The sequence below is a fragment of the Oculina patagonica genome, chromosome 4, assembly GCF_052425735.1.
Source record: "Oculina patagonica isolate OP01 chromosome 4, crgOcupat, whole genome shotgun sequence".
In the NCBI taxonomy this organism is placed as follows: domain Eukaryota; kingdom Metazoa; phylum Cnidaria; class Anthozoa; order Scleractinia; family Oculinidae; genus Oculina; species Oculina patagonica.
In genome coordinates this window covers 48,654,765-48,679,360 of record NC_135761.1, presented here as the reverse complement: position 1 = coordinate 48,679,360, position 24,596 = coordinate 48,654,765, and the positions used below count along the sequence as shown (strand labels likewise).

The following is a 24,596-nucleotide window of genomic DNA, read 5'->3' as shown; positions in this document are numbered from 1 at the left end:
TGCCACGAAAGAAGAATTTAAACTTTGAGGCCAAAAGAGAATAGTTTGTTTTTGAAGGGGCGGGCTTTCGGTTTTCAAAAGGTTTCCATAACAGTTGAAAACAAACACTAGGTATTTTGATGAAATTGCTGAATAATAAAGTGAATAAACCAAAACGCAAAGATATATTCAACAGACGGGACAAAACTTCGGCGCCGATATTCAGTCAATGATATTGAGTGAATCTCAGATGAAAATGTTTGATAAAATGTTTTAACGAAAACTGCTAAATATAGATTTGATTTGTGGCGATAAAAAGTCCAAGTTGTTTGTTCGTTAGTAATCTCGAAAAACTAGTTATGCTAATTGCTCTTTTTGTCAAGTGACAACAATAAAGTTATGTGGTCTGTTATCACCAGAAACTTGTAAAATTCGGAATGGAACCCGCAGGTTTTGTTTTCTCATTCGCTTCTCCGTTTACGGCAAAGCTATTTCTAGCTATGTGACCAAAAAAGAGGATTTAGTTTCTCTGCTTTTTTGGCTTATTTTGATAAGCGCTGCGATGACGTCAAAAAATTAGCCACGGTTCAGAGAAGGTGAATAGGACAACACGTGTAAGAAGTCGAAGAACAGAAATGTAAATTTTCCTTCAGACACTGGGGAATTCAAGCGCGGAATAGTCGTTAAACCACAAATTCCCAGCATCTGAAATCGCTCAGCTCCTGCAAAATCCAACCTTTTAGTCGTACGATTGAAGAATTTTCCAGCGAAAACGCGTTCGCACGTACGGGGAAATTTCCGTGCGCCAAATGAAGTAGCGGAATTCGAACCACCGAAGCGCAGCGAAATCACTCACTTCCGGTGAAAAATAAAACCCGATAGGGGTAGCGGCAGTGAGCTAATATTGACTCATGCCTTATGTGGCGGAATTTCTCGCTCTCCTAGCAGTCCTTCCCTCAGATACCCATCAATCGACGCCATTTGGTTATCTCAAATCGACTCAACTCCAACCGCAGAGAGTTTAGCCTTCCTTTAGGAAATGTTCTACATGTTGCAACCGACTCGCACGCGTCACCCGGGGTGAAAATGGCGGGGGAGTTACATTCATGATATTTCAGCCATGTGACGTCACCCAGCGGAATTCTCCTGTCGAATGAGCATTGAATACTAATGTCGTATCTCATAGCCGCATGCTAATATCTTTAATGCTCGGTGTCGAGCGGTTAACTGCAGCATTCGTCATCATTCTTGAAGTGAAGCACAACGTCAGGAATCGCTCCCCGGGATTTTCTCCAGCTTCGCCGCAGTCGTCATGCCGCGAGCATTCCTAATCAAAGCCAAGAAGGAAAAAAAGAAAGAAGACGAGCAGCCCTCTCAACTTGTCCAACAACACGGTCAATTTTCAAACGGAGTTGCTGGTAAGTTTTAACGCTTCGATGTTGCGTAAATTTATCGGGCAAACTTCTTCGAAATTTTCTCCTCCAATTCGAATTTACTTTATTTAGGTAGTTTCGAAAGTCGGGGATGTGATTTGAATTTGAGACTCTCAATCCGACGCACATTTTTCAAACTTTTGTAAACTTGAGCAAGTTTATGCGGGGACAGAATTATTTTGTGTTAATTTAGCGCTTAAACTAGCTTATCAAAATTCGAACTGGGAAAGGTCAGCTCATCTTAGCTACAGATTCCAAGAAAGATATCTCAGCGAAAGGTGCTAATGTTACAAGATCTCTACCGCATTCCGAACGGTTTACAAATGCTACATTTTCTCGCGAGAGTTTTTTTGGCCTTCTAACTCAATTACCGCGCTTTCTGTTTACTGCTCAGTTGTTGAATAGTTAATTAGCGCGCCCTCAGAGTGATTTATACACTTTGCGAAAACTCGATTTACGGCTCAAAAATCGCCCACTTCTTTATAGAAATTAAGTGCTAACCACTGACATGGATCGTAAAAACTCTTCAAGTTTCGTTTAAGTTGCGGTTAGCGACAACGTGCGTTCTCGGCCAGCTATTTTTACTAACGGTATTCACGTCTCACATTGCCATTTGACATTTTTATTTCATCACAGATCCCCACAGCAACCGGAGTGTCGTGCACTTCTCGAGACCAGAGGATCGAATTTCACCGCTTTCAGACCCGCACTCGTCGCCGGCTGGTCTTCATGCAAAGCGAAAGCATTCGCAGAGCGACGCAGAAGAGCAACGGGAAATAACTCATGCCCCGCGTCCCAGCCAAGCCGATGTTTATGTCACAAACAAAAATGCCGTCCCAGAAATTCCACGCGCGGGAATCAAGGGTGTTCCGAGAAAAACGCGAAAGAGAAGCCCGAAGAAAACCGTAGTTTATTACTACAAAGCTACACAGGAGGCCAAAGATGGGAGAGGCGAACAGCCACAAGGAGTTGGCCACGAAGCAAATTCGCTCAGAGACGTTCCGCATGACGGACAAGGGCCTCGCATGACAATTTCTACGCATCAAAGGAACAGTCATAATTATGCAACGGCGGCAAACTCTAAGCGAGTCAAATCTCAGGGGAACCCCAAGAGTGGCTATTATTTTAAGCCGCCCACGCATTCAGCGAGCTGTCAAGAAAAGTCCACACGATTTGAATATGAAAAGGCAAGCCATCAAGAAAGCCCCAAGCAATTTAATTATGCAGAGGCTACCGGAAAATTCCCGCGCGAGAGACACGAAGTGGCGCCAAACAACGTGGGCTTGGACAATGTAAAGATCGTTGAAGTCCACTCTATCGGGCAAAAGATGGACATTGTTTATCCTGATAAAACAGGAAATGGCCCAGTTTCACCAGCACATCGACCAAATGTATCAGCTGCTGCTAATGTACCAGTATCTGCCGCTCCACCAACACATTACATTCAAAGAAAAGAGCCAATGCCACAGGAGCCAGTTCCAGTACAAACCTCTGCACCTTCTGTGAAACCTGTGGTCCATTATCTTCCAGTGTATGCCATTCCAAGTGAAAGTGGAGTGCAATACCAGGCCGTCCCTGGAGCTGCTATTCTGGAGAAGGTCTCGGGCACCCCCAATTTATTTGCGCCTGTGGGAAATGGTGGCGAGACCAAGCCACAGCCAGCATACCAGCAACAGGCTCCTCCCGCAGCACCGCAACAACCACCACCACAGCCACAAGTGCCTCAAGCTATGCCACCGCAACCACGGGTTCAGGGGCCATCACATACCGAGCATCACCTGCCTCAACAACAGCCTCAGGGACCTGTTGTTTATCAACCAAGAATGATGTCTAACCCAGCTGCTCATCCTGTGCAGCCACCGCCACCAATGGTACAGCCTGGTTATCCACCGCGGCCAAGCAATTCTCCAGTAGCTGCTATGCCGTACCCTCCACCTGATCCAAGAGTCATGACATCGCAAGCTTACCCACCACAAACAGCAGCCCAACCAGTGTCAGCCCCTCCGTATGTGGTGACGAAGTCAGAACCTGTTTCACCACAACAACTGTCACCTCCTGGTGTTTCAGTGGTTACATCTCAGCCATATCCTGTCCCTGTGCAAGCCATGGGGCCACCTCAACCTCAGCACTACCCAATGCCAAATCAGCCAGTTCCAGGGCAACATCCATACCCTCCGCAAGCTCAAAAATTGACGAGACCACCAATGATGTACCCACCTCAATATCAAGCAGCACCGAACCAGACCCCCTATCCAGTGCATGTCGTACCTGCGCCACTGCCATATCCACCACCAAACCAACAGGTGCCCACCAGCCAGCCTGCACCACAAGTACAGACAGCTCCAGGGCCAGTGCCGCCTCCTCCTCAACATCAGTATCCACCCGAGAGACCGCCTCAGCCTTATTACCAACCTCACAGTGCTCCTGCAGTACAGTACCAGCCTGAAAAGCCTTCTCCAGTGCCAGTCCACTATTATCCAGCCAATAGACCACCAAGTGAACCACCAGTTATGCAACAGTATCCAGATCAGAAACCGGCACATTTACCATCACTGCCATACCCTGTTGCAAATACAAGTCAACCACCAACTCCTCAGTACACCCCAGATGGTAAAGACCAAGTGAGATTTGTTTATGCACCGCCACCTCCAAACTTTATGCACAGTCCTGTGTACAGGGTGCCAGCAACTGAGGCACCCACAATGGTCCAGCAAAGTCTGCCCCCAAACCAGCCACCAAAGGGAGCAAAGAGGAGAAAAACGGCAATGCCTCATCGTGAAATCAGAGACAATTCCTCAGCACCAGAGAGCTACCTGCAGCAGAGTACCAGCCCAGAACTTCAGTGCAATGAGAGGTTGACCAAGTCTCCTGGTCAGAATCCTGCCTTGAACAAATCCAGCTGTGTTATCACTCCTCCTGGCTCGCCCCAAGATGACGACAATGGCTCTTACACTGTGGTCATGAGAGATTACGGCATCCAGGCTGGGCCGCCAACTGAACAGGGCTCATGGACTGTCAAGGTAGAATCTGCTGCACCACGTGTGTACATTTCAGAAAAAGAAGCTCTTGCACATGCCAATGGTGAGGCCATGTCTGATGAAGAGGAAGAGTATGAAGAGGAGGAGGAGGAGGAGGAGGAGGATGGCGACTACAGTGAACCTGAAGGAGATGAGGCCTACAGCCCAACTCAAAAGGAAAACCGTTCTCCAGGTGGCTTCCCAGATGTTGATGAAAATGGAAACCCCCTGCCCAGAAAAGGCAGAAGAAAAAATGCAAAGTACACCTGCAAATTTTGCCGCAAAGGATTCCAGTGGTATTCTCACCTGACGTCACACGAACGCACCCACACTGGCGAGAAACCGTACAAGTGCCCTGAATGTGCTCGGGCATTTACACGTGCAGATGGATTGCAATGCCACATGCTTGTGCACAACAAAAAGAGACCATTCAAGTGTCACTACTGCAGCAAAGGGTTTAATGACAATACAAGCTTGGAAAAGCACACGTACAGTCATACCGGAGTGAAGCCTTTCAAATGTGAATATTGTGGACGTGCTTTCAGTGACTCTCAGTCTATCGAGAAACATTTACTAGTTCACATAGGTACAAAGCCTTATAAATGCCAGTTTTGCGTTCGGTCATTTAATGATTCTCAAATGCTAGTTAGGCATATTCGTAGCCACACTGGGGAGAAACCGTTTAAATGTCAGCATTGCCAAATGGCATTCAGTAAGCAAAGTGCGCTTGTTATTCACACAAGAGTTCATACAGGGGAAAAGCCATATCAGTGCCCTCACTGTTCAAAGTGCTTTTCAATTTCTGGCAATTTGCAGCGTCATATTCTTATTCATACAGGGGAGAGGCCTTATCGGTGTTCTAAGTGTCCAAAGGCTTTTAACAACCCAAGTCACTTGTCTCGTCATATTAGTAAGCTTCATGCCCCGCAAGTAAAACCCGAGGGAGTTGTCGATAATCGCCCAAGTTTAAGTGTACAGGGGAATAATACAAGCGAACCTATCCATGCATAAGTTATTTAATGTTTAATTAACTTCTACGATATTCTACTTTTTTGCAAGAAGTTACTGATAATCATTTTACAAGTATTTATAACTGTTAAGTTAGTTCATTTAATTATTGAGTGGGTTATGTAAATTTTTCCACACATCACGATAAGTAAAAGTATCTTGCTATGTAAGACAATGTTAGTGGTATCACTGTACACGTTAAGTTAACTTATTCACTGTGCTCCATTATTTTATGGAATCCAGGCACATTAGGTCCAAAGCAATTTCCAAAAAAATAGAAAAGAAAGTTTAGCAGCTAGTGCATCAAATAACAAAAATAAACTATTGTTATTATATCTTTAAAATGCTGGTAGAAAATGTTACAGTTCCTTATATCTATTTTTGAGATGTTTTGTATTATTTTCATAAAAGGGGACCACAGATGTAAATATAGATTCTCTATATAACTAAAATAGACAGCTATTTGACAGGAAAATATTTTTATAAGCACCATATTGATGCGATGCTAGAGGGACATAGTTTTATACCAGTGAAAAATATTTATTTTGTGACTAGAGTTTCTTGAGTCAGAAACGTAGAACATTTGTTGATCATGACTCACTTTGGTAATAATTTTCTGTCAAATATGACACATGTATTTAGGTAAAAGACGAAACATTGTGTGCCTTTGTAAATAAACAGTTTGATGGTGAATTTTGGTCTTGCAATGCTTTAAACACTTCTGTAAATCAACAATAATATAATAATTTTTTATTTTGGAATGGGGATGGGAGTATAAGCCAGCAATTTGTTTCGCAAAATACACTGAAGAAGCCAATGAATTGCACCAACAATCAGGGGGGGGGGGGGCAACACCAGTGAATAAGTACAGCAGCAATGGCCCCTTAGTCCCTAAGATTTGCAAACAAGACTTAAATTTGAAGCGGTGGCCTAATGGTTAGCCTGCTGGACTCCAGATCAAGTGGTCGGGGTTCAAGTCCTGGCTGGGGCACTGCAATCGGTTCTTGAGCAAGACACTCGACTATAATAGCACCTCTCTCCACCTAGGTATATAAATAGGTACCGGCAAGACTTGCTCTCTATTCCGGGAAATTAGAAAAACTCCATGTCATAGCCCTGGCATGGATCATTGTGTTGTATTCTTGGCCAAGAGACCTTACTCTTATAGTGCCTCTTTCCACCCAGGTGTATAACTGGGTGCCAGCAAATTTAATGCTGGGGGGGGGGGGGGGGGCTACCCTGCAATGGACTAGCATCCCATCCAGGGGGGAGTAGAGGGGGGGGGCCTACCCTGCAATGGACTAGCATCCCATACAGGGGGGAGTAGAACATTATGGAAACTGCTCTGGCTGTAGGAAAAACTTGGCTAGATGTAGACTGCACCTACCTAGTTGCTTAATGTAACAGAAACCAGGATAAGCTCTGATGGGTCAGTAGGCTTCAACAAAACTTCCCCCAGACTTGAATTTTTTTCTTATAATGCCCTTCTGAACTCCAATCTCTGTCAACATAAAAATCCTCCTTATGGGTCTCCAAACAGTTTAATAGTTCCAGCTGGGAGAAACAAGAAAATTTCAATAAAGTGTCCCAATTCTTATGATCAATTTGCTTGATAATCAACCCTCCAAGTTTATTTTTTCCTTAGTGGCCATTCGGCCACCAACTGCTCAAGTTTGGTCGCCAGTGAAAAATTTTAGTCGCTAAATTTAGCTCAAGCTTTCAATCCTTCTTCTCAATTTTAGTCGCCAGGCTGGCGACTTTGGTTCCAATTTAGTCGCCAGCTCCAAAATTTTAGTCGCCATGGAGGGTTGATAATGCATGGTTACTACAAGGAGAAAACTGATGTAGATCAAAACTTAATTTTTTTTCCTGAACATGATATAAAAAGGTGACTCCATGGAAAGTGTGGTCATGTGAGAATTATTTTCATCCTAAAATTGTAACATATTACCGGGTAAGTGAATAATTTCGCCTTTGAGAAAGTGAATTTTGTAAGGTTGAACACATTGACGTAAACCAGTCTGGAAAAACTCACGCAGTCCTCTAGAGCACATGTCAATAAACCATTTAGCATACAATATTATCTAAAAGAATTCATTAAAACATTTTAATTAAGATCAAAAAAGGTGGCATAACAAAACACCTATTGACTGAGTTAGGTTGGGCTGGATGAGAAATTTTCTGGCTTCTTAGCATGAATGTCACTGCACTTGGTTAGCATGCTATGACCTTAAGTTAAATATTTTCCATCCAGTTGTCCCACTTAGTCAAAGAGCTCACATTCACAACATTTTAAGAGGGAAGATCATTTATTTTAAAATTTCTATACCGAAACAACACAACGTAACCACTGAAACAAAACTGCCGAAGCAACTGAAACAAAACAAAATCACCAAAATCCAATACAATTTTTGGGCTCACCATAAAACAGGCTAATCGGAGTGCACCTTCCACTGCGGTTAGTCTGCATATACTATTGGTTAGCTTAATAGCACTCTGGTTAGCCCGAAAATTATAACACTTTGGTTAACCTGAGCAGCACTCTGGTTAGCCTGTTTACAGTTAGCTCTCAATAATTATTAATGTACTGGGTTCTGCTCATTTTGGTGATTTTGTTTCGTTTTGACTGTTCTGGTTGTTTCGGCAGTTTCATTTTGGTGGTTTCGTTTGGTGTTTCGGTTTTTAGTAAGCCTGGGGGAGGTGCTCTCTGTTAAAAGATAACACAGAGTTTCTCCCTTTGTATTCTGAAAAAAGAACTACAAGTACTGTAAACTCTTGTTATAGCGGACACACTTCGGGCGTCGTTTTGTATCCGTTATAGCGGGAGTCATTTTCAGTCAAACCTCTTTCACCAGGGATCTGGAGTTTGTCCGTAATAGCGAGTGTCCACAATAGCAGGGTGTCCGCAAGGCGAGAGTTGACTGTACTGTATTGAGGGTAGCAAAGGGTTTTTGCAAGACACATGAAAAGGGCAAAATTAGTCCGGGATGCGTGAAAACAGGGCAAAAATTAGACCGTGACGCGTGAAAATAGCTAGACAAGACAAGTGATTTGTGAATGCTGCTGTGACGTGTGACTATGTGACGTGTGAATTTGGATAAAATTTGTGCGTGAAATGGGATCACAACACCCCCTTTGCTACCCTCTGTATTCTACTTCTTACTGTGTTCATTGCTCCATTGGTGTGGCCCTAAAGACTTCCAAGACAAAGGGTCGCACAAAATGTCTCTGTTTCTCCAGCTCAGCTCGAACGTTCTTGAGATCTGTGGGAATATTTTCCATTCTTCCCGATAAAATCATTCCTTGCTTGGCGGTCAACCCCTCCTGGAATTTCTTGATTTTCACTGGTACCCTGGCTATTATGTGAAGAGCAAAGTACTTTCCTTTCACACTCCTCCAAGATTTTAACAGCACGATCTTAGCCATGGGAAGTTTTTCTCCACCAACCATCGCTGATGTCGTTAAGTTCAAGTCCACGATTTGGCTGAACTTGACTTTGAGCGAAACTCGTGGCGTGAATAGCGTCAGAGAATAGGGTGAAGGGATTTTGGAGTTCTTCAGACATACATCTTCGCAAGCTTGCTGAAGGAATTCGGCGGCAGTCGTTTTCAAACTGAACTGCGTTCCGATGTTTTCGTTCTTGATTTCCAGTGGGGAGCACAGATACACTCGGAACGTAGGAAGCAGAAGAACTGCAAGCAATCCAGGAATTAACAACTTTACAAACCCTCGCAGCGGTTTGAAGAAATAACTTGCAGTTATAGGGATCAAAAATAACGCTGTGACCGCAAGGGCCTTCGAAATATTCCCAAACACAGTACCAAGATTAGCAATAACATCACTGCCGACGGCCGCGAGCCAAAATAGCGATGGGAAAATCATCAGACAAAGAAAAGCAAAGTTCTTGTACGATGTTTGCGATTCATCGCCCGATCCGCCATCTTTGTTCTTGCTCGACCGTTTTTCGCGGGTATGTTCACTATCTTTTTTAACCATTGTTGCTAAAGCGATTTGAAATGCCAGGAAGTCCTTGTTAAATCAAAAGGATAACGGCGATGAGCTTGGAAACCTCTTCTAGATTCTCAAAAACATCTGAAAATACGGCTCAGCTGATATAATGTTTGTTCCTCTCTGTGGGATTCACGTGGCAACTGAACAAAAGGCTGCCTAAGGAGGGGAGAGAGAGGAAACTCCTAGATATTTTCATGTTTTTATTTTGATCGATTCTGGTCAGTTTACTCAGTTTGTTATGTTATCTTGAAACCTAAATAATTATTTTTTGACAATAAACACCGCTATAAAATTAGAAAGGAAGCTTTTCGTTTTCGACGGTATTTATTTCCTTTTTTTATTCAAAAGCATGACAAAAGAATATCAGGAATTTTGTGATGATAATTTATTAAGCAGATCCTTAGACTAATAGCGCAGAAAACAGAATGTACGTTTTTATAAAGTTTTAGTGGTAAAGCAAAAAGAATTTTCAAGATAGATAACGTTTTTTTATATTTTTAGCAGTTTTTTTACGATCTGGTATGTTTAGTCTAACATTTAAATTACATTAGAGAAATTTAATTAATCAAGCTGATAAATTTAGTCATTTTACATTGTAAAAGGTGTGTAAAACGCAGGTTAAATTTTAGGTGGCTGCATTTACAAGTCTCTTTTATAGTTGTGACAAACTTACTTCAACCCCACCCTAGAAGAGCTTGTTATTGTCGTGGTAGCGGCTACCAAGCCGTCTACAAAAAAGGCGGGAACTGCTAAAGTTCGTTCCAAAATGGCTCCGTCCATAACAGAGCGGACAATTTCAGCTTGTAATCGCCTTCAAATCTCTTCCATTCCCAAAGAATGGGCCGATCAAGCTTGGAATTCTGACTTTATTGAGTCGCAAGGGGTTCCGGAGGTGTTAGAAAGCAGCATTTTCGATTGTGGATACTTCGTTCGAGAACTGCAAGAGCTGTTGGTCGTTTCAAGACTGTGGACGTCGACTACAGTTGCTCAAGGCAGTGTAAATGAAGGCAAGTTTTCTCATCATATTCTTTTCAGCTCTTTGAGATTGGTCTCCGTGTAGTAAAATTGAACGAAAGGAGCAAAACAGTCCAGTAACAGAATACGTCAATAAGCTTAATCAAATACGTAAATTTCAGTTTTATGGAAATTTAATATTTGAAATCGGTTTCCCATACAATAGCATGCACATATTGCAATTTATAACTTTGATCTTTGGCAAAGTCTGATTGAAAACATACCCAATGTAAATGGTAAATTTAAACCCATTTGTGTTGCAAAAGAGAACGAAAGTTTATAAATAAGCTTACCAATAGTTTCTTTCTGTGATTTTACATAATTTAAGGCCTGACCACACAGAGGCGCTAGTAGACGCAAGTTTTTGTCACTTGTGTCCACTTGCATTTCCGTTTGGCCAGGACTTGCTTGCACTTGCGATGACTTGTATTCACTTTGGTTGAGATCAAATTTGCATGTATGTTGGCGAAAGTTTTTTACTGTTTTGCTGTCAACGCAAGTCTTGCTATTTACTTCACGTACTTAATTGTAGCACACACAGTAGCATTAAAATGGCTTTTTTGACAACTTTTGTGCACTTGCGAGTAAACTTGTGAGTCCGTTTGGTCAGCCAACGCAAGTTTGTATGCAAGTTCAACTTGTGACTACTTGCATCCACTTGAGTTACTGTTTCAGGCCAGGGCTTTAAACAAAACTTATATGAACAAAAATGCAAAAAGTCTGTTTTGGATGTCTGTAGAAAAATCGGACATGTAATTTATGCATTACAACAAGTGAACAACAATTTGCAATTTATTACAAGAAACAAGACTAGCATACAGTACTGGAAAAAAAACTGAACCTAATTTTGTCAAGCTTTACAATAATAATTTGCAAAGTGTAATAACACAGATGTTCTTGTTTTATTCTAGTCCAAATCATAGTTTCAAAAAGCTAAGTGAAATATCTGATGAAATTGAAAAAAGAAGAAATGTGCCTTGCAGGTCAAGGGGAAAGCTTCGCATGTGTGCAATGCCTAGTCACGTGAATGACAACATGGGAAAGATGCATAGTTATTACCTGATTTCTGGGATAGAATTCTGTCCAGAACACCAAGAAATTAAAATATCTCATCTTTCAACCTTCCCAACACCCCCAAAATGACTCACCCTAAATATAAACTCGTGAAAGTTCGAAAAACCCTCAAAATCCTTGACCTTTTCCACTTGAACATTTCCTGCCCAGAAGGAAAGATGCTCTGAAAAACACCACTCAATTAAGTTTAAATGTAACATAGTTATAAAAATCTTCCCATCTCTTTTAGGTTTATGGAAGGTTCTTTCAGAGAACAATTTATCTCACCGAGTCCTAATTTCAGTGCTTCACTCTTTTATTGAGTCCTGTGATAAGGTACAAAATAGCAGGTTTACTTTTTTTTATATTATATTCTACATTTTAAGTCACCTTGTATTATGATAGCCTTAGCCAGGTTGATGGACAAGTGGTTTTAACATGAGCCCCTGGCTCTTAAGATTTGGGTGACAACTTCCCTTAGGCCATCCCAATAAAATGTTTCGTTTCCTATCGCCCCGTCTCTTGTGATGATGGGTCCGTCGGTCGGGCAAAAAAAAAGAATAAAATTTGAAAACACTTACAAAGTCAACTCGGAAACGTGGTCTTTTTGTTCGTTATAAAAGATGTATATTAACACAACTATCAAATGTCTAAACAGCCCTTAAAAAACGTAGTATCGATGTTAATAAAGACAAGGACATCACATCATACGAATTGTTGTTAATAAAACAAGATCACGTGCTTGTAAATTAAAGTACTTGCTTCTTTGACTAGTGAATCTGGAATTTTTTTTTTACTTTTTGAAAAAAACGGGTCGGTGAGGCGATGGGAAACGAAACATTTTATTGAGATGGCCTTAATAGAGAGGGGAGCTTATTTTTAATCATATATCATCAGCCAGGCTCTCTATTTAAGAAATAAAGTGAACCTACCGTATTTATTCGATTAAGCGCCCTGGGCGTTTATTAAATTTTTGGACCTTGAGAGTGGGCGCTTATTCGAGGCTGGGTGCTTATAAAATTTCCACCATTTTCAACAAGCAGTAAGCTTATTTTGCAGCAAAATATCAAATAATAACAACACGAGAAGATGCATCAAAGGAGAACTTTAGCTTTTCATTGTAAGTTTCCGGTCTTCAGAGAAGTCTCTTAGTAGTACTTAGTCAATCAATACCCCTCTTGCACACTTCAGTTTTTGTGTTTTGCTGCAGCCGCAATGGCTGCAAGCAAAACACATTGAGAGCTGAAGTTTGTGCCGTAAGTGCCGTAAGGTGTAAGTGCCGTAACAGAGGAGAAATCTGAACTACCGATGTCAATCAAATCCATGAACAAACAAAATCGAAACCAATGAACCGTAGCGCTGATCGCATTCGAAGTTACGGGCCAAAGTATTCGAACGCAAACCACGTTGGACACGTTGGAAAACAGAAAACCGATTTAAAAGTATATCGCATTGGGAAAGAAAACAAACTGTGGCGCGACCACTCCAGTTTTATGAGAAAATTATTCTGCAGTTTTCATCATTTACGAAAAGAGCGAAGACTTGGAACCTCGCCGAAGGTCATAAATATTTTCTCCAAAGGACCGGTTAGTGCACAGTTTGTAAACTTTCGCTTTGAAAATAAACTTACCCTCACCTTGTCTACACTGTCTACAGCATACTAGTACTGTATTAACTCTGAACTTCATATTTTAAAATAAAATGTATGAACGTGTAACTTGTCACGCAAAGACAGCTGGAAAGGAATATACCATGCTGGTAGGCTGCACCGCTAATTGTAGCTGTATTCGAGCTATATAAAAGACAGCTAGAAACGAATTAATACTAGTAACATCACAATGGGAAAGAAACTTATTCAGTGGTGCACACCGTCGAAAACAAAGAAATATTAAAGGAAGTTCTCATTCACCAGATTCACTGCATCAGATGCAACATTCGTCAGTTCGTGTTTAAATGCGTGGCGACCAGTTTGTTTACTAGTTATTAAAAAATAATACGGTCTTCATTTAATAAACAGTTCATCCTTAAATTTCAGCTTTTCTACGACTGACAGGTAGGTACTATAGTATAAGCCCCGCTAAAATAGCTGGAAAGGGAAAGTTTTTTGAAAAATGAATTTTTGACTGCCAGACGCGCTGGCGCCACATGTTTATTTTGTGAAGATTAATTAAACGCCGTGAAAAATAGAATTTGATGTCCAGCGAGCCACTGCATCTTCGGCTACGCAGTCCTCAGTGAATCCTCCAACTTCACAAATTTCTAAAACTTTAAGAAAACAAACTTTCCCAGAATCAAAAATTGGTCCTTATCGATCTTCCGATCTTGTTGTGAAGACACTGAAATTCGACGAGTGTTCATGCGTGAAGGGATGACTGACGAATGATAATAATTATTTGTAAACTTTCGCTTTCAAAATGAACTTTGCGTTACGTTCAACGCCGTCTTTCTGTTGTTGTACGCCGGTGCGCGTGCGATTATTTATAATTTCTGAATTTTGCATATTTAACTCAGGGTGACACAACAAGTTTGTTAAGAGTTAGTTGTTCCAGTGTTTAATTTGGGTGAAAGTGGTTAAAGAACCACTGTCTTGTCACTAATAAATATATCACATTGAGTTCTTATAAGGTCAATAGATTCTGTCTTTTTCGTTGTTGTTAAAACGCTACCATTGTGACAATGATTCCAAATACAACTAACGGTAACCAGTGAGATAACGCCACTAAAAGAATCACATTGAGTTCATTGAGATTTTTTTATAATGTTAAGAGTTACTGTTTTTTATCAAAGAGACAATCATGTCAGACATTACGTTAACTTACTAGTAATTAAATTATGTTTGCTGTCTTTGATTTCAACATAACATTGATCAGTAAAATTATCAGGATTGAATTAACACAAAGTGACTACAATATTTAACAATTATCCTGCGAAATCGCGCGGAATATCGCCTGATACTTAGCCGACGAGGCCGTAGGCCGAGTTGGCTAAAATCAGACGATATTCCGCAAGATTGAGCAGGATAATTGTTTTATTATTCAACAAATTGTAAACGAAACACATTTTGCAGAAAGAGAAACTGTAATTATGCAGCGCTTTGAAAGATTTCGGACGAATCTTCGCAACCTACGTATATCGCAGGATATCTGTTATGTACGGATGACAGATATCGTTAACATTTTGACCATATATGGGCAGCGCGCGCATGTGTTGAATAATAAAGTGCAATTATTAACCTGCACACAAGTGACAGACAATAAAAGACGTTGGATTTCAATCTCGACTCACTTGTCTTTCATCAACATGTTCCCTAAGACTTTGCTCTAGCAGCAAAACACATGGACCCATTGGGGCCCTATTTTTTCTTGGAGGAGGGGTGGGCGCTTATTCGAGGCTGGGCGCTTATTACCTTTTCTTATTTTCAGGGTGGGCGCTTATTCGAGGTGGGCGCTTATTCGACGTTGGGCGCTTAATCGAATAAATACGGTATTTATGTTTTACTGCTGCTTGGTAACACATTTTCGCAAAAAAGCTCCATAATAAGTAAAGGTGGTGAAACAATGACTTTAATTTGCTTGCTTTAAATTGCCGTGATGTACTATTCTGGATAGGGGGACTGATAGAGATTTAGGAGGGTGGAGGCTTATTAAAAATTTGACCTTTCAGACAGGTGATGTATTGGGGGTGGTCATTAAAAAGCGGGGGGGGGAGACAGAAAGAGCTTTTATGGTATCAGGGACCCTGTTAAACCGTAGCAAATTTTTCTTCCTATACGCTGTCATATTAACTTTTGTATTGCTCTTATGTTATGGAATTGTAGTCACCTAGAAATTGTACCAATGCTTAATATTGTGATCATTGATTTACAGACATCTAATGCTGGACCTAAACTTGAGAGTTGTGTTTTGGCAGCCAACATTTACATTGTCTTGGTGCAAATACCAGGTGAGAAAAGCACTTTATTATATAAACATCAATGAAATACCAGGAAATCTTTCGCACGAAAAAATCATATCTTCACATGTGAAAATAACATGTTATTTTCACATGTGAAGATATCGATTTCGGAACATTTTCTGACAAGTTTGCCCTGTTTCAATGCTGAATGAGCCAAAGAAAATCGATATTAAGTCGAAACATCTCGGAACTTCCTCGGCAATCTTCGGCAATCGTCGGCAGTCTTCGGATATCTTCAGAAATTTTCGGAAAAGTTCGGAAAATGTTTGGAAACATTCGTACGACCTTCGGACAACATTTTGAAAATATTCGGAAATCTTCGGACAATGGTCGGAAATCTTCGGAAAATCTTGCTTGGAGATATGAAATTTATCTTCTCGTGTTCAAATCGATATCCCACTCGTTCGCTGCACTCACCCGTGAGATATCGATTTGAACACTCGAAGATAAATTTCATATCTCCGCGCAACCATGTAATATCCTCTATTTATTTCCTAACGATTATTAATTTAACAAATTTACAGTGATGATTACCATTCACCGTACTTAAAATGTACAAATTTCAGCCTTGAACAGGGTTTGTATGGGTCATGAAAAACCTGGAAAGTCATGGAATTTAATTGTTGGTCATGGAAAGTCGTGTAAAATGGTATTGATTGTACAAAATAAATTAGGCAGGTTATTTTTTGTGAGGAAAAGGGTAAAAACGTACCTGAAATCAAGATAATTTTTGAAAATTTCCAAAAAAAATGGTCAAATTTAGGTCATGGAAAACATTGAAAAGTCATGGAAAAGGTCATGGAAAGTCATGAAATTTCAAAAGCTCAAAAGAGTGTGAACCATGCTCTAATTTTTATTGTGATGTACTATAGTCTATGTAACTCATGTTGACATCTGGAGCAGTCAGTTATTTATACATTCTTTTTCAGGCAGTGGAGCATACAAAGTTTTCCATCCCTTGTTTTTCCAGAAAGCTTTGGTTGTCTTGCGACTCTGGCCCCAGAAAGGTAAGTACAGATTTAAACTTAATATTTAGTTGGTTGCATTGTGTGATCATCCGGGGAAGAAAAGTTCTGAGAAGAACTGTTGTTGGTGACTGATGTTTCAACAACCTGAGAAGAAGTCATCTTCAGAGTCAAATATTTTTTGTACCATTTTTCTCTGACTTTCAAGTAGCCATTGTTAATAAAATGATTTCAAGCACAATTTGGATCATGCAAGCACTAAAAAGTTTCTCAATGACATATGTAGTACTTATTATTTAACTAAGGGCCAAAACATGATTTTCAGGGACTTTGAAGGATCTTACAAAAATTTTAAAAGTTATTTTCAATCCATCTGAAAAGTAGTCTTATTCAAAAAGTAAAAGCATGATATGACTTCTGCTGGAGAGAGACTGTAAAAGCCTTATGCATCCCATGTTGCAACAAGGACGGCTGATGATGATGATGATGATGACAAAACGCAGTTATCAACCTTTTGTATAACAAGCAATCAAGTGCTTTCTATGAAAGAAAAAGAGAATTTGAACTGAAAGCAAGATGGAAACTTTGAGGTTAAAACTTGGTACTTTGCTATGGTGACTATTACAACCTCAAATCAGTTGTTAATTTTGTGTACATTTGTTAACATCAGAAACTAACAAGAGGAAGAGACAAGAAGAAGCAGCTTCAACAGGGCGTAAAGCAAAGGCAAGACGTGGAAGAGGTGGTAAGAGCATACAGAGTGGTTTGATTACCACTGTCCCTTTTACTCTTAGGCATGGTGGCCTTGTGGTTAGTTCACTGCCTGTTCAAGCCCTGGCTGGGGTCATTTTGTGGTGATTGTGAAGAACAGCTCCCGCTAACCGACTGTCGGTCGACTGTCGGCCGACAGGTTACCAACACACTACCGACAGGGCACCGACAGCCCACCGACAGGTTACCGACAGCTTCCCAAAACAGACATTTTACTGTAAAACTGAGCAGTAAACACAGAAGTAAGCCCGACGCAGAAAGCGATTAAAACAGATAGGACTTACAAACATTGTATTTCATTGTACTACGGTACTTACTACAAAACAAATCGACTCCTCGTCAAGATTTTCTTTTATACAAACTTCAATCTTTTATAAATCTATCACCTACGTAGCTTTAAGTGCATAAGGCAAGCAATGAAATCACGTTCGAAGATGATTTTATCCAAAACTCAGGCCAAAACAGTGCAAAAACTTCTCCACACACGCACTCGCTGAAGTCGCCCTAGAATCCTTTGCGACCCCTTCATGGTACATGTATGTCATGTAAGAGTAAATAATGTTTACCTTTTAACTTTTTTCTCTGTTTGCATTGCAGGTTGCAGCGTAAATAGTTTCATTTCTCTTCAGAATTTATATGTAAAAAGGAAATGTTACACGGACGCCTATTGAATTACGTTTTTCTAATTTCTATACGCAATACAGTGTAATTTGATAATTGATTTAGCGCGTGCTGTGATAATTGATTTAGACGCGTGCCACCCTTATTCCCGTTAACAACAAACATATCACACACGTTGGTCAAGACTTTCATTTATTTGGTGGCTCCTAAAGGAGCCGGTTTTTTTTCATCAAACTAAGTGAACTTAGTTTGGATGATAGAACTCAGCAATGCCAGCTAACACGTTGTCGAAAGGATCGCCTGGGAAACATTTTCGCCAGTTGAACTCATCCAGGTATCCAGGAATTCTCTCTCTCTGAGTGCCGTTCATCGCCTTCAGTTTCCTTTTAATCTGACTCCATACTCATATTGAAAAAGTGAAGTTTGACTTCACTTCGTCAAAAACGGCTCCTTTAGGAGCCACCAAGTCTATAAAAGTAAATGACCAACAATAAAGTTAATTTATGATAACAAACATTAATACACTACATGAAACATAAGAAAAGATACTTGCGATACGTCACATGAAACGAAAATTGTATAAAAATCCGAGGGGGAATGAGACTAAGTTAACCAATCCAATATGGCGGAGATAAATGGAGTAGCTGTGTTCGCGTAAATTCTCCGGTCGATTTCGGCAACGCAGAAGCTAGTTTTCGGCTGTGATAACCGAAACTCAGGAATATATACCTTTCCTTTCAATTTCTCATAAATTTTGGGGTCCTTTACGGAGGAAAAACATAAAGAAACAAAAAGGTTAGTGTTACCGTATAACCGACAACTTACCGACATCTTACCGACATCTTACCGACACCTTACCGACAGATCACCGCCTGTCGGCCGGCTGTCGGCCGACAGTTGGCCGACATCATAGCCAAAACCTGTCGGCAGGTTGTCGGCCGACAGACGACCGTCTGTTGGCCGACAAACGGCCAACAGACGGCCGACAGACGGCCAACAAACGGCCGACAGTCGGCCGTTTGTCGGCCGACAGACGACCGACAGACGACCGACAGTCGGTTAGCGGGAGCTGTTCTTCACAATTACCCATTTTGTTGTATTCTTGGGCAAGGCACTTTTCTCTCATAGTGCTTCTTTCCACACAGGGCCCAGTTGTTCAAAGTTTGGATAACACTGTCCCCCAGATAAATCGCTATCCAGTGGATAAGTCTAAACAAAACATACTGTGCTATCCACTGGCAAGTGATTTATAGCATTATCCAACTGGGGCCAGGTGTATAAATGGGTACTGGTTAATAAATGCTGGAGGGGGTGGGGGGTGGGAACCCTGTGATGGACTAGCATCCCATCTAGGGGGAGGAAGAATTACTTCTAGTTGCTTGCTGCTATGGAAACCATAATAAGTTCTGGCTTGTTGGGCCACGTCCTGAATGCAGACCTTCCCAGGGCTCTTACTGCTAACCTAGATTAGATCTCTGTTGTATGTCTTGCAGGTTTGCATAATGTATTCACTTGTTAATAATTTGAGAATAAAGATAAATATTTAATTTTATTTAAGCAGCACATAAATTTTTTGTTAGTTAGGTTTTCTTTTACTTTGTAAGTGTATTTTTCCTTCTGTAAGATGTGTGATATTAAATAAATTTATTAAAAAAAAAAAAAACAGACAAAAATCTAGAGAAAAAAGAATATTAAATTTTCTTACTGCTTGGTCAGGCAGCTCTTTTGGACATGATCAGAGTTGGACATTTTTCTTTTTTAGAAGATTTATAGTAAGCTTTATAAGTAAGTCATATCTTGGCACTATAGGGTAATGTTAATTCCTTTGTAGAAGATGAGGATGATCGTATGGAGATAGAGGATGCTTCTGATAATGATGACGATGGCGGCAGTGATGATGAGGATGATGAAGTCCATGGGCAGATCAACACTGAACAAGCCAAAGCTAATGTGAAAGTCAAACTGTTGTCATTACTACAGGTGAATATCACAAAATTTTTGATTGTTTTAATGGAACTGTGTGTTCTCCGTTTAAAAATTACTTTGAACGATTACATCATAACGCCAACACTAGAAACAACGGGAAAACAGCAAAACTGCCCAAAGTCAAACTTGATTTTGCACGCCATAGTTTTTATTTTATAGGTGCCTCGATTTTTAATTCTTTACCTTTGAATTTAAGAAACATTTATTCTAGACTTTTATTTAGGAAAGCGTTGGACGATTTTTACTTGTAATATTTTATTGTAGTTTTTTAAGGTTTTTAACTTAGTGCATGATCTGCTTTTTACACAATTTTCATTGTATATTATATAATTAGTAATTTTAGTAATTTTTAATTTCTAATCAGCAGGACCCTGTTGATAACAGTATGCATGTACTGAAGGGCTATCCTGGATTAACATTCGATTATTATTATTATTATTATTATTATTATTATTATTATTATTATTATTATTAAGTGATCTCAGGCATGCTAAAGCTTGTTTGGGTTGATCGCAGGGCTGCAAATATATTTTTTTTACACTTGAAAGGACATATGTCCTACTAAGACACCATCTTGGTTGGACAAATCAAAATTGTGTTCAGACAGATTTTTATTCATTGTTGCAGCCAATGTCCGATGACCGACTGTTATTTGCAGCCCTGTGATCCTATTCGGCGGAATGACGGAATGACACTAGTTTGCTTTCAGTTAGCTTTACCTCAGTTTGCTTGCGGTCAGCTTCACTCCAGTTTGCTTGCAGTTAGCTGTTTGTTGGTTAGGGCATTATACTATCGCCGTTCCGTCATTCCGCCATTCCTCCGAATAGGGTCACCCTGTTTGGGTTAGTAGGGTTTTATTTCGAAAAGTCTTGTGCATGGTTTGATGAATACAACTACCATGATTCCCTGCATGTGCACACCATAGAGGAAATTGGGCAATGCTTTTTGATAATACTTGGACAATCATGACGTGTTAGCTTTTATGTGACAACTAAAAGTTCTCACCCCTGTATACAAAAAATTGCATGTGTAGACAACTTGTCACATAGAATGTGGAAAATATTGCAACAGCATTGCGTATGTGTTTCTGCATATCTCTGCTCTCCAAAGTCATTACTGGTGCACTAAACTTTGAACTGTTGACAAGTTATTGTTGTGCCATCTTCTCAATCAAATATATTTTGTCACATAAAAATTGTCTCGTAAAAATTGCCTGAGTAAACTCGGCTTAAGAACAGGCCAGTGACAGGGAAAAAAACATTTGATGTCCCAACAGATTCATACAACTAAGTTGACAAAACATGTATAATGAACAGCAAGGAGATTTTAATGAAGAAATTGTTCAACATGACACGAGCGTGTGGAACAAAGAAAAAATCTGAGTCCCCGACGGGAATCGAACCCATGGCCTCCCAGATACCGGTTGGGTGCTCTAACCAACTGAGCTACGAGAGACTCGTTGAGAGCTGGGCCATTTACTAGGTTGATATGTGACACGCGTCCTGCATACTGCTAGGATCAGCAATGTCGAAATCATCAAATTTGTAGTAAATAATAAAGATGGTAAATTTTAAGCTCGGTGATAAATAATGAAGAAATTGTTCAACATGACACGAGCGTGGGACAAAGAAAAAATCTGAGTCCCCGACGGGAATCGAACCCATGGCCTCTCAGCATAGGCGTACGGACACCTTCGGACCCGGGGGGCGGAGACCTTATAGCCCGAAAGAAAGGGCATGGGTTGAAAGCCGAATAACAGGCATACGAAATGGACAGAAAAATGTGCGTTGAAATAGTTGTGTACAAACATTGCCTGGTTGCTCAAAGGAAACGATAGTTCTTTAATAATCTCGTGGCGTTGCCTGAAGGTGTCGATGCACTGAATCCTCTTTCTTCTGAAATATATTTTTTTATTCACTTAAGTTCAGCAAAATAAAAGTATTTTTCGGAGGCAATTTACATTGTTTTCCCCCATTTGAAAGTTATATAAAAAAAAGCGTGTGAAACATTTGCACATGAATAGGTTTATAAACATTTTGTTGAAAGTTTTGAGTTAGCCCTGACAACTTACCATTTGAGTCAAAAGCATTCATGACATTTGTAACCGTATCGCAGCTTTGTTTCAAGGTCTTAAACTGGGGCCACTGCACACAAACGTTCAAGCTATAGAAAAGTTGATTGCAACTCAATCAAACTGAGGGGTCACGAAGAATTTGCGAGAAAAATCGAATATGATTATAGCAATTTGCGAGAGAAAACTAAAGCAGATAAATGAGAAATTTGGACTTTTGAACCACAAAGTTCGGTGTATTTCCAATACTTTTTCTGTTGACAGAATTTGTTTTAATTGTAATGTTGAGATTTTTCTGCTTAAAAGTTATTTTCTATTTTTTATGCGGCTTGTTGCCCGAATTCTCAGCATTTTGCCCGAAAAAAATTTGGCTCTGGGGGGGCTGCAGCCCCCCTCGCCCCCCCGCCTCGTACGCCTATGCCTCTCAGATACTGGTAATTCCCATAATTAATATTTTGACCTTGGGACTTTCAACTTGTCCTCACTTGAACAATTGATTTTCTGCAGGATGCAGTAGTGCTGTTTAATGGCTACTCTCTCAAAGATTCTGATCAAGCTGTCCACCATGTCATTCAGTTGCTTGTGGAAACTACACGACTTGAAGCCGTGCCAGTTGAACAAATCACGTTTGATTTTCCTGCCAATGGGTAGGTTTATGCTATCTCTGTAGTACAGTGGAACCCCGTTAATACGGACACCAAGGGGACATGCCAAATTGTCCGTATTAACGGGGTGTCCGTATTAAGCGGGGTCTCAGAAAAAAGTCACGGACACACGTTTTATCGATGAACAAGAAATAAAACGCATTTCCACAGCAACCGAACGTGTTCTATAAAGTTTCCTTTGCAACTGCAACTGAAACTCTACTGAAAAAGTCGGTAATTTAACTTTGCACAAAAGTTTTTAGCTTGCGACACAACCAGGCGGACTGAAGATTCGTCAAAACCTTTGAAAGTCACGCTATTAAGCTACTTTTTGTAATAAAATCGTTTTAACTCGTCGAATTCTGTCATTATTTGACCAGGGTAAAGTTAGCAAATAATCGCGACAATGAAATTTGACAGTGCACAGATAAACAGTGTCCTTAAGGCGGGGTTGACAATGTATGGCAGTTTGTCACTCGCGACACGGAAAAGTGTCCGTTGTCCGTATTAACGGGAGTCCGTATTAAGCGGGTTAATTTAAGAGAAAATGTATGAGGTTTTCGTCGGGACCAACGAAACTGTCCGTAATACCGGGGTGTCCGTATTAAGCGGGTGTCCGTAAAGCGGGGTTTCACTGTAATGGTAATAACCACATTTATGATGCCCAATCAGGGCCGTACCTAGGATTTTTTGTCTGCGGGGGCAAACTCCACTTAACTCCGCTGCGGGAGCAAACTCCAATATAGCTACAAGAAATACCGGTAGCCCAGCAAAATCAAACACTATTTTAGAAATTTAGTTTTCTGGTGGGGGCAACTGCCTGCCCCCCCCCCCCCCCCCCCCGCCCTGCCCCTCGCTTAATTCGGCCCTACCAATATTGCAGTCTTGTTCAAACTAAAAAGCATTTTTGGGGAGGCATTGTGGCCTAATGATAGTTACACTGGACTTCGGATAGACAAGGCTTGAAACAACTCCCATCTGACTGGTCTGGACAAGTAGACTTTCTTGCTGGTCATCTTTAAACAAGAAGATACTGGGGGTAATTTGGGATGGATGAGCATCCCACACCTTTGGAGATAAGTTAAAAAAAACTAAAGTTTTGCAATGCTTTCAATAGTTAAGTAGCTCTAGAATTTATAGCATTTAATTCAGTGTCTTAAGATGATAATTATTTGAATTTCTTCCCTCTAGGAACCAAATTTATTCGATCAAGTCTATTGCTTCCTTGGCATACATTGTAAGTAACAGTTATTATTATTATTTATTTATTTATTTTTTCACTGCATTTAAAATTTTTTGTTATTTTGTTTTGTAGCAGCAAGAACTGCTAATAACATTTTCTTTTCACTTTCTTTGTATCATATTGAAGTGTGACTTAATCGCAATTCCTTCTCCATCTTCAGTTGATGGAGGGGCATGAAAATTGATAAAAAAGTAATGAGGAAACTACGACATTCTGGATTTTGTGACAAGTAAATTTATTTACTTCAAGGCTCAGAGCTTTACTTTTGGATCAGAAGGCTGATTTCTATTCAAGATCAGCCCGGGTTTCAAAATGTTTTGAAGTAGATGTCACGACTGGAAGAGAAGGCAGCTCTGACAAGCCAAGCTTGTTTGTTGTAAGCTGATTGCTATGACCAGAGTAACATGCGACATATAATCAAGTAGCTGGTGGAACTCCGGCAGTCGCCAGCTTGTTTTGAAAACCCAGCAAGATCCTTTGAAGGGTGTTGGGGGGAGGGCGGTTTCAAATCCTACTGTAAATAATGAACAAGTACTTGTGAAAATAGATGTAGGAGTAGACTTTTTCTTCGTTTTGCAGGGTCTTGGTGTTCTCTGTTCACCACTTCATGGTGATGTTGGAGCTATAACTCGCACTGTAGGTTTGAATCATGAGTTGTTTGACATTTGTTTTCTATTGAAAACCCCAATAATCTGCTATCTTTTGCATGAAATTGTAGATAAGAAGAAGATAGCTTGTGCCATTGGTGCAATTAAACGAATTCGGCATCTCACTCCATTTAATATTTTAATCAAAGTTTATAATAGCCTTATTCAACCACAATTTG

The 24,596-nt window shown here is 40.3% G+C and overlaps 3 protein-coding genes across 5 annotated transcripts in view; 2 read left to right on the top strand and 1 right to left on the bottom strand.

The window, feature by feature from the left end:
* Positions 1-785: 785 nt before the first annotated feature.
* Positions 786-6,130, top strand: LOC144652503 (uncharacterized). The gene is made up of 2 exons (XM_078512522.1): positions 786-1,397; positions 2,049-6,130. The coding sequence occupies exons 1-2, from the start codon at positions 1,292-1,294 to the stop codon at positions 5,438-5,440; spliced, it is 3,498 nt and encodes a 1,165-aa protein (XP_078368648.1). The 5' UTR covers positions 786-1,291; the 3' UTR covers positions 5,441-6,130.
* LOC144652621 (uncharacterized) lies at positions 5,436-9,576 on the bottom strand. Its single transcript, XM_078512696.1, has one exon. It carries the CDS (start codon positions 9,431-9,433, stop codon positions 8,606-8,608), a length of 828 nt encoding a protein of 275 aa, XP_078368822.1. The 5' UTR covers positions 9,434-9,576; the 3' UTR covers positions 5,436-8,605.
* A 615-nt stretch (positions 9,577-10,191) lies between these two features.
* The window catches only part of LOC144652482 (condensin-2 complex subunit D3-L-like), a 43,746-nt gene continuing 29,341 nt past the window's right edge, over positions 10,192-24,596 (top strand). For all 3 annotated transcript variants that reach the window (XR_013570548.1, XR_013570547.1, XM_078512495.1), the window contains exons 1-9: positions 10,192-10,455; positions 11,766-11,851; positions 15,382-15,457; positions 16,399-16,476; positions 17,105-17,179; positions 19,658-19,806; positions 22,391-22,530; positions 23,719-23,764; positions 24,350-24,406. Coding sequence is in view for 1 of the 3 variants with exons in the window: in XM_078512495.1 (XP_078368621.1) it covers positions 10,215-10,455; positions 11,766-11,851; positions 15,382-15,457; positions 16,399-16,476; positions 17,105-17,179; positions 19,658-19,806; positions 22,391-22,530; positions 23,719-23,764; positions 24,350-24,406 (948 nt within the window). In the remaining 2 variants the exon portion in view is untranslated. The remainder of the gene's footprint in view (positions 10,456-11,765; positions 11,852-15,381; positions 15,458-16,398; positions 16,477-17,104; positions 17,180-19,657; positions 19,807-22,390; positions 22,531-23,718; positions 23,765-24,349; positions 24,407-24,596) is intronic.

What these genes read in the sequence shown, in the direction of transcription:
- LOC144652503 (XM_078512522.1), top strand. Translation starts at nt 1,292, where the DNA reads ATGCCGCGAGCATTCCTAATCAAAGCCAAGAAGGAAAAAAAGAAAGAA. An exon ending in ATTTTCAAACGGAGTTGCTG is followed by an intron (nt 1,398 to 2,048) that starts GTAAGTTTTAAC and finishes ATTTCATCACAG; the next exon opens with ATCCCCACAGCAACCGGAGT.
- LOC144652621 (XM_078512696.1), bottom strand. Translation starts at nt 9,433, where the DNA reads ATGGTTAAAAAAGATAGTGAACATACCCGCGAAAAACGGTCGAGCAAG.